At 42.8% G+C, this 14,066-nt stretch overlaps 1 protein-coding gene across 1 annotated transcript in view; it reads right to left on the minus strand.

The window, feature by feature from the left end:
* Nucleotides 1–8,120: 8,120 nt before the first annotated feature.
* Nucleotides 8,121–14,066, minus strand: part of LOC110527824 (forkhead box protein J3) — a 91,765-nt gene continuing 85,819 nt past the window's right edge. Inside the window, exons 10-12 of the mRNA XM_021609355.2 lie at nt 12,722–12,922; nt 12,447–12,515; nt 8,121–11,972 (exon numbers count right to left, since the gene is read on the minus strand). Coding sequence (XP_021465030.1) covers nt 11,860–11,972; nt 12,447–12,515; nt 12,722–12,922 — 383 coding nt within the window. The 3' untranslated portion in view covers nt 8,121–11,859. The remainder of the gene's footprint in view (nt 11,973–12,446; nt 12,516–12,721; nt 12,923–14,066) is intronic.

Here is a 14,066-nt window from a genome sequence, read left to right on the forward strand (position 1 = left end):
TGCAACACTATAGGCTGGCAGGGACATAAAGCGCTCAGCATTTAAACAACATTTCGTTGTTTAAATCATTATATTCTATAAATTGAGCATATCGGCTGTGACTTACTTAGAATTAAATACAAATTAAATGAAAAATGCCTTATTAGGCTCAGTCTACAGTGCCTTTGAAGTACTTTTTAGAAACAAGAGTTTGGCCAGTCTGTGGCTTCAGGCTGATGCAATGGTGCCTGGAGAGCAGGCCAGCAGCGTTCTCCGAGCTTGCAGAGCCACTGGGGATGCTAAACACCCTTTTGGCCACTCTTGCCAGGCTGGGGAGAGAGTACAGTACAGTATGTTTTAGCAGGGAAGTTTGGTAGGGTGACTTGTTTTTCTAACTATGAAAATAATTTTGTCGAACAGATTGGGAACCCAAAAGTTTGATTCTAGATGGGGAACGATAAATCAAAAATGATTTGGTTTGGTCTGATCAGTGGATAATTCTCATTCTCAACCATGTGCTATAATATAGCGTAATTAACGTGCTTGTCAGCAAGAACACTACTGTTATTCCCCACACTTATTTTTGTTACGTCTGCTTCCAGCTTACACTCTCAAACACGTAGATCTCACTCTCCAGATCCCAATCACCTGAAATCTGATCACCTGTTCACACACATGTATGTCATTATCACACACTATTTAGTTCAGTTCTTTGCACCCCATCATTGTGAGGTATTGTTTGTTTTGATACACATTTCTATTTAGAGTGCTGTTTTTTCCCGTATTAGTCCTCCTGTGTATTGTAGTGTTTGGCCGTCCTCACTCACGTCGATTCTTAGCCTTTTCCCTGCCTGTACTGTTACCTTTTTGGAGTCCCTGTGTAATGACCTTCTGCCTGCCCCTGGACCCAGCTACCTGCCTCCTTCTGTGGTCATTTACTAATAAACACCTGCTGAGCCCTGCGCTTGAAACCAGCTCTCTGTCTCCCATCATATTCATTGCAATTTTATTATTCCACTTCTTCACAATTTTGCCAGTGTAATCACATATTTGAAATTCGATATGCCAACTTGTGTCTTTGAAAATGAATTATATGAGGCTATGTATTTTGGCAGCCATTCATTTGACAGTTTTGAATACGTCGTACAAATATGCATGGGATATGCTTAAGGAATCAAATAAAATGTAGGACATTTTAGTATCGTGCACATGCTAGGCAGAAATGGTAGGGGGACTCAACTTTTGTTTATGTAGAGTAAGATAATGGCAAGGATATTCAACTAGTAGGCATAAACCACCTGAATATTGATATTCATTGGGTTTTTCTTAAAGGTTGGATGTTTTTGAGAAATTAATTGTTATAACAAGAGCATTTTCAAACACTCAGCACTTGGAAAACAGATCAGGGGTGGCCAACCCTCCTGGAAAGCAGGATTTTATTCCAGTCCTATTTTAAAGAGATCGTTCACCCAAATGACAAAATATCTCCTTACCTTGAAAACAGTCTATCAACAAGGAGACTGCGATCTATGATTTGGTTACCCACTGCCATCAACCACTAATATAAAACATTTCCTGGGCAGAGTCTTGGTGTAGTGGTTGTCCTCCCTGCCACGTGACGTATACAACTTTCCACCTTAGAACAGGGGTCAATCCCTGCTTCCAACCTTCTGACTTTTTCACCCATTTGCCTGTCTCCCCACCTCATTTAATTACTGTGTGAATAAAGTGTCAAACCACCTAAAAAATATTACATTTCATCCCCCTCAAAATCTCAAAGTAACAAAATCGTTGAATTTTGAGTGTTCGTTTAAAGTATCCTGAATTCACCAAATTCACCCTGGTTATAGTCCTAAACCATGTCGAAATACATAGAATTGCAGGAAATGAGCTTTACTGGGGAAGACCAGTTCCCCCCCATCTAGCGGTTGTGCCAGAAAATCTTGCACCAAGCTTTCTTCAAAAGTTGGCAGCCCTGGTATACTCTAGCCTATTCACTCTATTGTTTGGCGGTGCTTGTCTACTCAACGGCACAACTGTAAGTGCTCATACACAACAATACACGACTAGACTAACCCGGAAGCAGTGGGTGGGACTCTAACCCTTGCCACATCCGACGCTCGTCGGATGTGGCAAGGCTTAAAAACTTTACAGACTACAAAGGGAAGCACAGCTGTGAGCTTCCCAGTGACACGAGCCTACCAGATGAGCTAAATTACTTCTATACTCGCTTCAAGGCAAACAATACTGAAGGATACATGAGAGCATCAGATGTTCCTGACGACTGTGTGATCACGCTCTCCGTAGCCAATGTGAGTAAGACCTTTAAACATGTCAACTTTCACAAAGCTGCAGGGCCAGATAGATTACCAGGACGTGTACTACGAGCATGCGCTGACCAACTGGCAAGTGTCTTCACTGACATTTTCAACCTGTCCCTGACTGAGTCTGTAATACAAACATGTTTCAAGCAGACCACCATAGTCTCTGTGCCCAAGAACATTAAGGTAACCTGCCTAAATGACTACCGACCTGTTGCACTCACGTCTGTGGCCATGAAGTGCTTTGAAAGGCCGGTCATGGCTCACATCAACACCATTATCCCAGAAACCCTAGACCCACTCCAATTTGCATACTGCCCCAACAGATCCACAGATGATGCAATCTCTATTGCACTCTACACTGCCCTTTCCCACCTGGATAAAAGGAACACCTATGTGAGAATGCTATTTATTGACGACAGCTAAGCGTTCAACACCATAGTGCCCTCAAAGCTCATCACTAAGCTAAGGACCCTGGGACTAAACACCTCCCTCTGCAACTGGATCCTGGACTGTCTGAAGGGCCACCCCCAGGTGGTAAGGGTAGGTAACAACATGTCCATCACGCTGATCCTCAACACGGGGGCCCCTCAGGGGTGCGTGCTCAGTCCCCTCCTGTACTCCCTGTTCACTCATGACTGCATGGCCAGGCACGACTCCAACACCCTCATTAAGTTTGCTAATGACACAACAGTGGTAGGCCTGATCACCAACAATGATGAAACAGCCTATAGGGAGCAGGTCACAGACCTGGCCTATATGGTGCCAGGATAACAATCTCTCCCTCAATGTGATCAAGACAAAAGAGATGATTGTGGACTACAGGAAAAGGAGGAATGAGCACGCCCTCATTCTCATTGACGGGGCTGTAGTGGAGCAGGTTGAGAGCTTCAAGTTCCTTGGCGTCCACATCACCAACAAACTAACATGGTCCAAGCACACCAAGACAGTTGTGAAGCGGGCATGACAAAACCTATTCCCCCTCAGGAGACTAAAAAGATTTGGCATGGGTCCTCAAATCCTCAAAAGGTTCTACAGCTGCACCATCGAGAGCATCCTGACTGGTTGCATCACTGCCTGGTATGGCAATTGCTCGGACTCCGACCACAAGGCACTACAGAGGGCAGTCCGTACGGCCCAGTACATCACTGGGGCCAAGCTTCCTGCCATCCAGGACCTCTATACCAGGCGGTGTCAGAGGATGGCCCTAAACATTGTCAAAGACTCCAGCCACCCTAGTCATAGACTGTTCTCTTTGCTACCGCATGGCAAGAAGTACCTGAGCGCCAAGTCTAGGTCCAAAAGGCTCCTTAACAGCTTCTATCCCCAAGCCATAAGACTCTTGAACAGCTAATCAAATGGCTACCCAGACTATTTGCTTTGTCCCCCCCCCCCCTCTCTTTTATGCTGCTGCTATTCTCTGTTTATTATCTATGCATATTCACATTAACTTAACCACATGCACATATTACCTCAGTTACCTCGACGAACATGTGCCCCCGCACATTGCCTCTGTCCCGGTACCCTCTGTATATAGCCTCGCTATTATTATTTTGCTGCTGCTCTTTAATGATTTTTTACATTTTTTTTACTTATCTATTTTTTACGTAACACCTATTTTTCTTAAAACTGCATTGTTGGTTAAGGGCTGCAAGTAAGCATTTCACTGTAAGGTCTACACCGGTTGTTTTCGGCGCATATGACAAATAAAATGTTATTTCATTTGGTCTGCTAAACCGGCTGCCATTACCCAACACAAGAAGAGGTTCACCAGCTGAAGAACATTCTGGAACCTGCCTGGAACATTCAACAAACACAATATCCATATGGATTTCAACTTATGTTGTAGTATAATATAGAATGCCTTGTATGCTCACAACTGCATTGTGGTATTGCTATTGCTAGCTGTTATACATATGTATATGATGGTGTTTTATGTAATATTTTCTACAAGAGTACTGACAAGTGACTAAATGATTCCAGCTGCATCAGAAACCAATAGTGTTGAATTCAACTTCTGTATCAATTAATTGTGATATTCATGAAATGTATTTGGATAAACTAGCTTCAATTTTACTGATAAAACAAATGATGTAGGGAATTGGTGTATCTCCCGGACTACGTTATTAGCCTTTTCCCTGCCTTTACTGTTACCTTTTTTGGAGTCCCTGTGTATGACCTTCTGCCTGCCTAATTACTCCAAGACTAGTATAATTCATAAAGCCAAAGTCATTATTTTACTCTCTACCACCATCATCATCAACATTTCTCAATTTCTACACCTAATGAGAAGCACTGAGGCTAGCTAGGCTAGTAAGCTAGCTATAATGTCAGACTACAGTACATTTTAGGTATAGCAAACACAGCTAGCTAAACTTGGCTTGTGGTGGTACTAGCAAGCCCAGTTATGGCCAAATCTATCACAAAATTGCACTGTACTGAACAACGCTGCCTCGTGCAAAAAGAGAGGTTATATTGCAAATGAGTCAACCTAGATATCCTGCAATGTCCTGGCAGATAGGAACATCGTTGAGACCAATGGCTCTATTGAATAAGGACACTCATATCGACTCGCTGCCAGCATGATCGTGCAATCGGCGAAACACAAAGGCCACAATAATAGCTATAAAACATGACTCCATTCATTTTTAGATCAGACAGCAGGCTCAATCAACAAATTAAGTAATTGGTTGAACTCTCCTGGTGCGAAAATAAAACAAAATACAGATATAATTCATTAAATTATGCACTATTTGTATGAATGTATGAAACACCCTCTCATCATTCATAATTATGTAGGGAGACTGGAAAAATACAGGGACACCCATCCCGTAGAGGTTAATGCATTTGAGCCAATCAGTTGTGTTGTGACAAGGTAGGGGTGGTATACAGAAGAAGATAGGGCTATTTGGTAAAAGACCAAGTATATATTACGTCAAGAACAGCTCAAATAAGCAAAGAGAAACGACAGTTCATCATTACTTTAAGACAAAGGTAGTCAATATAGAACATTTCAAGAATTTTGAAAGTTTCTACAAGTGCAGTCGCAAAAACCATCAAGCGCTATGATGAAACTGGCTCTCACGAGGACCGCCACAGGAAAAGGAAGACACAGATCTACCTCTGCTGCAGATAAGTTCATTAGAGTTACCAGTCTCAGAAATTGCAGTCCAAATAAATGCTTCACAGAGTCCAAGTAACAGACACATCTCAACATCAACTGTTAAGAGAAGACTATGTGAATCAGGCCTTCATGGTCAAATTGCTGCAAAGAAACCACTACTAAAGGACACCAATAATAAGAAGAGACTTGCTTGGGCCAAGAAACACGAACAATGGACATTAGAGCGGTGGAAATCTTTCCTTTGGTCTGATGAGTCCAAATTTGAGATTTTTGGTTCCAACTGCCATGTCTTTGTGAGACGCAGAGTAGCTGAACAGATGATCTCCGCATGTGTGGTTCCCATGCAGTGGCGGATTGAGGTATAGGCCACATGGGCAGCATCTATCTGGGGGCGGCACCGGCTGCCCGCACAAAAAAAAAAAACGTAATGGTGACATTTGCGAGGTAGGTTTTCTATCGCTCATTTGCACGTCACGTCAATGATATCATGTCACCGTGTGGGACTGTGGGTCAATTAACCTTAGTTAATAAAGTGGGCGCCCTGATTCAAGTTTGTGAGCTAGGCAGGCTACTGCCTGGGAAGGTCTCCCACTTAGAAGTATGAGATGGGGAGGGGGGCGGGGGTAGGTTGACCTGAGGTCTTCCCACTGGAAGCCCGAGGTAGGGGGAGTGGTGGAATCTATCAAATAGCGCACCTCTAACTTTGTCCAGTACTAATGCAATTAGTAAAATCAGGCACACTACGAAATGCTACCAAATCATTCATAATACTGTGAATATATAGTTTCACAGACATATTGCATTTTTTTCTGGTCTGTGCGAAATCATTAAGAGTAATATAAAACCAGTCTGCACACCACCAAGGTGAATTGGTTAAGTATTGACTCTTGGTTGACAGTGTTGGGGGGGATGGGTAATGTGTTGATGCTTGGGTGCAAAATCAACTCAAGTTTTTTTCTATTTGTATTTGTTACTTCTTTTGATATTTATGAGTCTTACTTTTGTATATATTTATATAGTTTTAAATGTTATGATAATTTATTTGTGTTGTTACAAATGTCTGAATAAAAATTACAGTTAGTGCAGAATGGTGCTTTTTTTTGGGCGGGGGGCTGAAGGGGGGGGGGGGGGGGGGGGGGGGGTCGCCCTGGGAGCCATACAAGCTAGAACCGCCACTGAGGAGGTGTGACGGTGCTTTGCTGGTGATGCTGTCATTAAGGCAAACTTTGAAGCATCTCAAATATAACATATTTTTGATTGGTAGTGTATATTTTGTTTTAATTCAGATTTTTAGGGGGTGCTGCAGCATCCTCAGCGCCCCTATTTCCTGCGGCTATGTGTGGAGGCTCTTCAGTTAGTTATTCACTTCTAATGTACTTCTACCAGTTTGGTCCAAAGAGATGGTGCAGAATTTCCGAAATGAGCATGAAGGCCAGTGTGTCATGAGGAAGTGTGAAAGTCTCCTGGTGTCATTGAGAGCATGACCTGGACATACACGGACGGACCTGGTCGTCATGTGTAGGGGCTAGGGGAGGGTCATCGGAGAGCTGGGCGGGGAAAAGGACAAGCATGTCTTGATAAATAAATAATAAATATATAATCTTGCTATTTTGTCCATAATAATTTAGGCTATTTTCTAACTTTTTTTTTTACGACAAATGATGATTTTCTAATCATTTTGACGTAGTGCATGTGATGTCATCACGTAACTATAAAGCTCCACTCCACATATAATTCTAATTGACACGTTTCTCTGCAGGACAAGGATTGTCCAAGAATGCCTGAATTCCTTAGCCTTGCTTTCCTGATCGGCCGGCAAGATTCACCATCCAATTATTTCAGATCTACAGGATTGCAAGGACTGCAACGATACGTTGGCACATGATAATTATTAGAATATGGCAAATAGTAAATTATTGCATTCTATCCATGTTGGCATTCGCAGGCTACCGGAGATATTTAACAGATACAGTAGGTGGGATGGCATGTAGGCTGTCGCCAGTTTGTTCATGCGCAATTTTCTGAAATAAGTAATGGAAACATTTCAACCACTTACCTTTTATTCGACACTAGGTTTTTTGGGAAAACGGATTTATTAGGTGTTACGTCATTGTTTAAAAAAAATCAAATATAGTGAAATGGAAATGCACCATAGAAAATAGATGTAACAATTGCCTGCTATGTGAACTTCCTAAGTGTAGACGAAAATAAAACACTAGACAAGTTTCTGGAAATATGAAAGATTGTGTGAATTGTTCACTTGGGAAAGGACAATGAGTATGGAAGACTACTATTGTAATACTAACCTTCTGAATTAGGAAATGTTTAAAAGTTGAGTGCACGATCAAAGTGGAATGTTGCAGGTGAAAAAAAATACTTACCGAAAAACAATTTTAGGTATCATGCTTGAGAGATGTGACCACATAGTAGCTGCACTACGACCTGTTATATTCAACCGGAACCTTTAACTTCGCCGTTTCAACACAATTGCTGTCATTTTACACAGTGCACATAGAAAGTGCAATTCCACTACGCACAACTATTAGTTGAAATAGACTGCAAAACTCATTTGTGACTGATGGCAGCTACTTCTACTGTTCAAAATAGTAAATCATGCACAGGATAATTCACTGTAGCACACGTTTGCTTCATATAACTCGTTCAAATACATACAAAATATGACAAACACCACACCATTCCACAGTGAAGTTAACATATTTTATTTCTTTAAGTGCCATTCATGCATATTGGGGATGGGGGTGGGATAGACAATTCTAATAACACTGGAGTTATTTTACAGCACTAAACCAATACAAAGAGTAGCTGTGTCACCTCATTGGACAGCAAAAGTAATAAACCGTGCAATAACCAAAAAAAGGACAAAATGAAAACAAATACAAGAAATGACAAGACAAAAATCAAAAAACAGAAAAACAAACATTATCAACATTGAAACACTGAATGTAGAACCATAGTACAGGTAAAAGGTAGTGTCACACAAAAAGCCAACCATTTTCATCACATATATACAATATAGATATATACATACTGTGTCACCCTCTGATTGGACAATAACAAAATACTCTATTCTTTTCCCCTCCTCTCATGAGTAAGTCCCTCCCTTGCCTTGATGCCCCACCCCCAAGAGGAAATAGGGATGATTGAAAATACATGTATTTACAAGAAGCACAACACACCAGCACTGAATAAAATAGGCCTCAATCAGCAGTACTTGTTGGCAGTTCTCCCATGTAACAAGGCTTATTTTTTTATTTTTTTTGATATCATAGTAATCTCTCTGGCAGGTACATCTCCAGTGGTATTTTAAAAATTGAGTTAGTCTTTTCAAACAAAATGTACTCTCTCACACGGACAGACACACAGACTCAGTAAAGAGGGTGATGCATAAACATGACCCAGTCATAGTCTTTCCCTTACTCGTTAACGCGCATCACATCTATGAGCTCTTCCCCGCCCTTCCCATCTCCTCTTTGCGCTGTGGGGGGTGGGTTAACAACTACATACCCTTTGACGGTCCTCTAGTGTTTTTCCATTAGTGCCCTCATCATTACCAGTGATGAAATGCAACATACCAAACATGCCCTGCCAACCATGGGCTGCCAAGACTTCCCTATCACATTTAGATCCACATTCTAACACCCATTCCTTGGGTCAGTCTCAATAGAGTCTACAGGACCCACGCTGACCTTATCTAGCAGTCAAATGGTAAATTCACGATCACTACTACTTCATAAAGTATTCATTGTTCACTAATGAAGGACTCAATGGTTGAGAATCTGAAGTAACCTTGGCATTTTAACTGAATGAGCATTCTGACTGTTTTAAAGGGATACTATGAGATTCTGGCAATTAAACCATTTTTCTACTTACCCATACTCTAGCGTACCTGCAGACTTCCAGTCAATGTGCTAACAGAGGCTTGCGAACTACCTCCAACTTCCTTTATACTGCACGTAGAGACATAAAAAAGGGGATCCGCGAGTTCATCGGACTCTGGGTAAGTAGAAAAACAATTGTCCGAATCCCTCAGTATCCCTTTAAATGACTGACTGATTTGGGCCAATAAACAAAGCCTAAACACTCAATGGGTATCCACAGGCAAGAACATGAGCGAGCCACACACACACACAACGGTTGTTTAAAATACAAGGAACATTTGGGAATCTAACCCAAAACCAGCTACAGGAAAAGGTAGAAGTAGCAAGACATGATGGATAAAGACAGAGGAAAAGCAAAAAACAATTAGCCTAAAATATCAGAACAAAATGGGTAGTATGAACCATTTACAGAGTGAACTGGCTGGCAAAAGATCTGTACAACCTTGCAGACACGCCTGGCAGTATAGGTTTTTGTGAAAAGCTCTAGTTCCATCCAAGCTTTCCCACTTATGTCTTCTGCAACCTGTTTCAAAAAGGACAGCCACACAGTATCTACACATGTATACTAACTGTTACAACAGACAAAAGGTGTCTGGGCTCAGCTGTGTTAATGTGATACTACAAACCTTGTCGCGATTGTCGTTAGATCACACACACACACAAAAAAAAAGCAATGGAGAGAAACAAAATCCAACCCAAGCTAAAGTTTGTCTAAAGGGGGAGGGGGGGGGGCAACAGTGAACGTTTAGTTTATCTCGGTAATCCGTAGTGAAAGAAACAAAGTGAAAAGGTAAGCTGGACTGTGCTAGACTCAGCCCAAGCTCCCTTATAGGTTGCGCAAGCAACCATGTTGAGGGTTCAGGACAAGTCCGATTCAGTAGCCACTACGGGACATGACAGGTGAACAGGAGTGTTTCCAGCACTACTAGTCTCCCACCCATTTTTTTCTCCTCTCTCTCCCCCCCCCTTGGCTGTTGACCAGAAAGTGCTCATTTCTCTGAATAAGAAACCCTGCCTAAAAAAATGCATCTCTGCCTCTAACCGTTCATTTTTCTGTTTTTGTGCATCTGTTTTGTGCTCATTGATAGCATATGCAGATGATTGCAGCAAACAATCATAGCCCTAAAATTACATTAAAATCACACACTCTCACACACACACACCACATTCCCATTGTTTTTTATTTTATTGTTCATGATTGTATTACAGCATATTCTCTGCCTTGCAGTGCAAGTCTGACTGGGTCACAGCAAAGAAGATATTGGGGGAGATCGATACTGATTCAGATGTATAGCATCTGAATGAAGAACATTCCTACTGCATGGCTTGTAGTAGACCTCACGACTGAAAAATGAAGTTAGCCTGTCATTTCCTGCATCAGAAGAGAACAGGGAGATATCCTACAGTTCTTTGTGCAGCATGTGCACAGAATGTAATAGGTGAAGAGACACCTACAGACAATAGGGCGCACACATGTACTCAAATTCATTGTGTATGACTAGTGAAAGGATGTAGTGATTGAGAATGAGACTGTACTTGCAGTCTTAAGTATTATTCAATAAGTCAAACAAAGGACAGAAGGTGAAAAGGAGGTCTGGATTTCTTACAGTCACCCACTCATGCATCTTTTTCAGTCTTGTTGGAGTATTGGAGATTTAAAAAGGTATGATACATTGTTGACAGAATAGACAAAACCACAAATACTGCCGGTAATGTTGCTGAATTTCCACAATTAGCTTTTCTTTTTTTTTTTTATGGACCAGATGGGTTGGTTAAAGGACAACTGGATGGATTACTCTATGATGAAGCATCTGTGATCTTTATATCAAGCAGAGTTCAATGCAAAACACCCTGGTCATAACGTAACCTTAGCTACTGTAAACCTAACCTCACTACCAATAAACCCACCATTGGGGATCCATCGTCCACCCACAAGGTGACCAACAAGCACCATCACGTTACTCAAAAAGGCTGCCTGCGTTTTCCATAAAAGAACAACGAAAAAGAGAGAAACTCATCCAAGAAGCAGCTGAGGCCTAAAGTCAACACGAGAAGGATAACAAGCCGAAAAAGGTCGCTCAAAATCACACAACAGTTACGGACGGACCTGGGGGGGACTTTGGATAGCTGCTGGCTGGGAGGGGGGGAGGGGGGCGAAGGAGGCTGGCCGGAGAGGGCTGGCCAAGGGATGAAGGCTGGAGCATGTGTTTTGACATGAACGTGTGCTACTTGCCTCGTCAAGACAAGCACATAAGCCACCACTTTAAACATGTTTTACTAAATATGATTGTCTTCAAAGTAACACTTTTTTTTTTTTTGTAGGTTTTGTTTTTGTTTGTAAAAATGTCAGGACTCTGAAGTCTCTCTCTCTTGCTCTCTCCTCCGAAAGTGACACCTGTTCTATGGTTCTGTATCCCACCAACAACAGTTCCGTCTCCTTTTACTGTGAGCGTACAGCTCAGCCTGGCTTCTTCCTCATACACTCATCTCCTCTGCACCTCCTGGAAGCTCCTCGTTAGGGGCAGAACATCTAACGTTAGACAATGGAGTCCCAGTCAAAGTCATCCTGGATGTCATCTGCTGGCATGCGGTGCATCTGGAAGTTTCTGGGAGGGATCATGTGCTGCTGGTTCATCTGCGCATGGGGTCCTAAGAGGGGGAGAGAAGGGGAATGAGGGCATACTACATATACACAGTAGAAGCATCATTGGTTAAATGAGTCGTTTTGGGCTTCCGAGTGGCGAAGCGGACTAAGGCACTGCATCTCAGTGCTAGAGGCCTCACTACAGACACCCTGGTTCGATTCCAGGCTGTATCACAACCGGACGTGATTGGGAGGCCCACTGGCCCAGCATCATCCGGGTTAGGGTTTGGCCGGGGTAGGCCGCCATCGTAATTAAGAAGTTGTTCTTAACTGACTTGCCTAGTTAAATAAAGGTCAAATAATTGTTTTGAAATAATAGTCAAATGGGGAAAGGACCCGTCAAGGTGTTTTTTTTTTCCTAGTGCTTGTTTAATGTGGAAGGACAGGTTTGATGGATACCTAGTGTACTGTTGAGACCATGCCCTTGGCTGAGACCTAGTTTAGTGATTATTTGAATGGGGACTGCAGCTGTACTGTACCTGTCATGTGGGGGTACCCTGGGGGCCCCATCATAGACATGCTCTGTCTGGAGTCCATGTAGAGATTTCCTGTGGAGAGAAAGACCAACTTCACTGAAATACCATAATCCCAAAATAATGTATGCGCTAGCTTAAACAATCCTCCTCATCCCCAGCGTTATTGCAATGTAAGTTCACATAAGAGGAACATGTCGTCAATGTCCTGATAATGGGAGTGGTCTGAAATGCTAAATGCAATAATAGTGTGAGCTAGGATGTGGGTGAGGGTCACTGACCTGTGGTGATGTGCTGGCTGGGCTTGTTGGGGTGCATGGAGCCATGGCATACGGGTACGGGCGGCGGCTGCACTGCCCCCTGTGGCTGAATGACACCAGTGCGGGTGAAGAACTGGTTGATAGACGAGCAGAGGTCAGCGATCTGCGTGGGCTCCAGAGACCAGTTGTTCAGCTCCGCTTGTCTCATGCTCTCCTTCAGTCCTGCACGGGTTCAGACCCAAATGCAACATCAGCCAAGGAAAAAAGCCAGACATAGCCACCTCTGCAGCACACCAGTCAAACCATATCAGTAGTACTAGCTGCCAGTCACTGCAGTGACAACAGTGGAGTTCTAAAAATCACACCACATTAAAAAAAGGTCAAGAGGGTGTAGATAAGTTTATGTAAAAAAAAAAAAGATCCTCAAATGTATCCGCTTCATTATCATCCTTGAGATGTTTCTACAACTTGATTAGAGTCCACCAGTGGTAAATTCAATTGACTAGACATGATTTGGAAAGGCACACCTGTCGATCTAAGATCCCACAGTTGACAGTGCATGTCAGAGCAAAAACCAAGCCATGAGGTCGAAAGAATTGTCCGTAGAACTCCAGAGGCAGGATTGTGTCGAGGCACAGATCTGGGGAAGGGTACCAACAAATTTCTGCAGCATTGATGGTCCAAGAACACAGTGTCCTCCATCATTCTTAAATGGAAGAAGTTTGGAACCACCAAGACTCTTCCTAGAGCTGGCCAACCTAAGCAATCAGGGGAGTAGGGCCTTAGTCAGGGAGGTAACCAATAACCCAGTGGTCTCTCTGACAGAGCTCCAGAGTTCATCTGTGGAGATGTGAGAACCTTCCAGAACTCCAACAAACAGGCCTTTATGGTATAGTGGCCAGATGGAAGCCACTTTTCAGTAAAAGCCACATGATAGCCCACTTGGAGTTTGCCAAAAGGCACCTAAAGACTCTCAGACCATGAGAAACAATATTCTCTGGTCTGATGAAACCAAGATTGAACTATTTGGCCTGAAACCCAAGCGTTACGTCTGGAGGAAACCTGGCACCAAGTACAGAGATCCTTGATGAAAACCTACTCCAGAGTTGGGGCAAAGAATCACCTTCCAACAGGACAACAACCCTAAGCACACAGCCAAGACAACAAAGGAGTGGCTTCGGGACAAGTCTCTGAATGTCCTTGAGCCAGCCAGAGCCTGGACCTGAACTCGATCGAACATCTCTGGAGACCTGAAAATAGCTGTGCAGCAATGCTCCCCATCCCTTCCTGACAGCGCTTGAGAGGATCTGCAGAGAAGAATGGGAGAAACATCCAAAATACTGGTGTGCTAAGCTTATTGCGTCAT

The sequence above is a fragment of the Oncorhynchus mykiss genome, chromosome 7, assembly GCF_013265735.2.
Source record: "Oncorhynchus mykiss isolate Arlee chromosome 7, USDA_OmykA_1.1, whole genome shotgun sequence".
NCBI lineage: Eukaryota > Metazoa > Chordata > Actinopteri > Salmoniformes > Salmonidae > Oncorhynchus > Oncorhynchus mykiss.